The following is a 1,714-nucleotide window of genomic DNA, read 5'->3' as shown; positions in this document are numbered from 1 at the left end:
ATTTTTTTTAATAAATTAGACATTAGTTTTAAATATTGTAGCAATTACTTAAAATAAACCTCTAGCAGTCATTTACTATTTTAATCAAATTTGAGTTCAAAAAACGATTCTGTCTTGTACAGTTGTACGGCATATTTGTGTTTTTTTAATAGAGGATATATGTTTTTAAAATTTCAACTGTAATTTCAACGAAAAAAAATGAATCAATTAACAATAATTTTATAATATTTTTTTTTAGTTTTTTACAATGTTTTTTTATCGACAAATTATTACATATATAAAATAAGATTCAAACCTTAAATATTTATTTAAATAAAAATAAGTTAAGACCAATAAGCCAAGTAGAGTTCTTAATAACTAAGCTATAACTAAGAGCGAATAATATATAGAAGATTAATGATTGCATTGATTCTCAGTACTAAGTTCTACATGAATTTATGCAAAACAAAACAAACATAATATCCAGATCAAAAGTAAGGTACCAATAATAGTAATAACAATAAATAATAATAATAATGATGATGACTGTGATAGAACAAAGAACGAAAAGAGGGTGAAAGAATGAATAATATACCCGACAAAGCATTGACCCCATTGAAGCAAGTGTTGACGAAAGACGCGGTGCCATGTCCATGGCCATTGCCATGTTCCTCATCATTACCAGAATTTTGGCTTATGTCCCCATCTTCTTCTTCTTCAACAATAATAAGTGGTTTGTTGAGTGCACTAATCTTGTCATCTTTATGCATGCCTTCTTCCATTATTGATTCTTGTTTATTGTGAGGCAAAAGATATTGAAAGAATTCTAAATCTTCTGTTATTTGTTTTTCTCTTACCACATTATTTATATAGGCACCAGCAGTATAGTAGTAGTGAGAACTTATTATTATTAGAAAAATTCTTAGCATACAAGCGATTAAGGCTTGTAAACCTTACAAGTCCAATTAAAACTAATGCTCAAAACGCGCTTCGAACCGTTCTTCTTCCTCTTCGTCTTCTTCTTCTTTTTTTTCTTTCGTTTCTTACCTTCTCTTTCTCCTTCTTCTTCTTCTTCTTCTTCTTTTCTTTCATTTCTTGCCTTCTCTTTCTCCTTCTTCTTCTTTTTGCTGCACGTTCTCCTTCCTCGTCTTCCTCTTCTTCTTCTTCTTCATTTACGTACTTTTCTCTCTATTTTCTTTTTTCGTTATTCTCGATTTCCATTATTTTTTGACATCAAGCTCTGAAATCGTTTTTGAAGAAGAAGAAGCAACAGAAGATGAAGAGGAGAAAGAGAAAGAATTCCGAATTATGCATAAAGTGTACTTCAACGAATTTTTGGTGTATTTCTTAAATCCTTTGGGTGTAGTTTTGTAATCCTTTGGGTGTATTTCTTTAATCTTTTTGGTGTATTTTTATAATGGTTTGGGTGAATTCCTGTAACTATTTGGGTGTATTTCTGTAATCGTTTGGGTGTATTTCTGAAATTCCATTATCTTCAAAACGATTTCAAAGAAGAGAGTCGTTCATAATACATGGTGAATGTAGCGCTTTGAAAACAGAAAACGGTTGAATAACGCATTAAAAAGCCCATATGTGTAACAACTTGTAAAACTTGTAAGTCAAAAAAATTTGTATGTGTAACAGACCTCTTATTATTATTATTATTATTATTATTATTATTATTATTATTATTATTAAGTGGTAAAATATTATTACTAGCCAACAAAATGTTAAG

At 29.2% G+C, this 1,714-nt stretch overlaps 1 protein-coding gene across 1 annotated transcript in view; it reads right to left on the bottom strand.

Annotated features, from left to right (window-relative positions):
• Window positions 1-790, bottom strand: part of LOC107486718 (amino acid transporter AVT1I) — a 5,929-nt gene extending 5,139 nt beyond the window's left edge. The window contains exon 1 of the mRNA XM_016107279.3: window positions 575-790. Coding sequence (XP_015962765.1) covers window positions 575-761 — 187 coding nt within the window. The 5' untranslated portion in view covers window positions 762-790. The remainder of the gene's footprint in view (window positions 1-574) is intronic.
• Between the last annotated feature and the right edge of the window lie 924 nt (window positions 791-1,714).

The sequence above is a fragment of the Arachis duranensis genome, chromosome 4 (assembly GCF_000817695.3).
Source record: "Arachis duranensis cultivar V14167 chromosome 4, aradu.V14167.gnm2.J7QH, whole genome shotgun sequence".
NCBI lineage: Eukaryota > Viridiplantae > Streptophyta > Magnoliopsida > Fabales > Fabaceae > Arachis > Arachis duranensis.
This window is presented reverse-complemented; position numbering and strand designations above follow the sequence as displayed.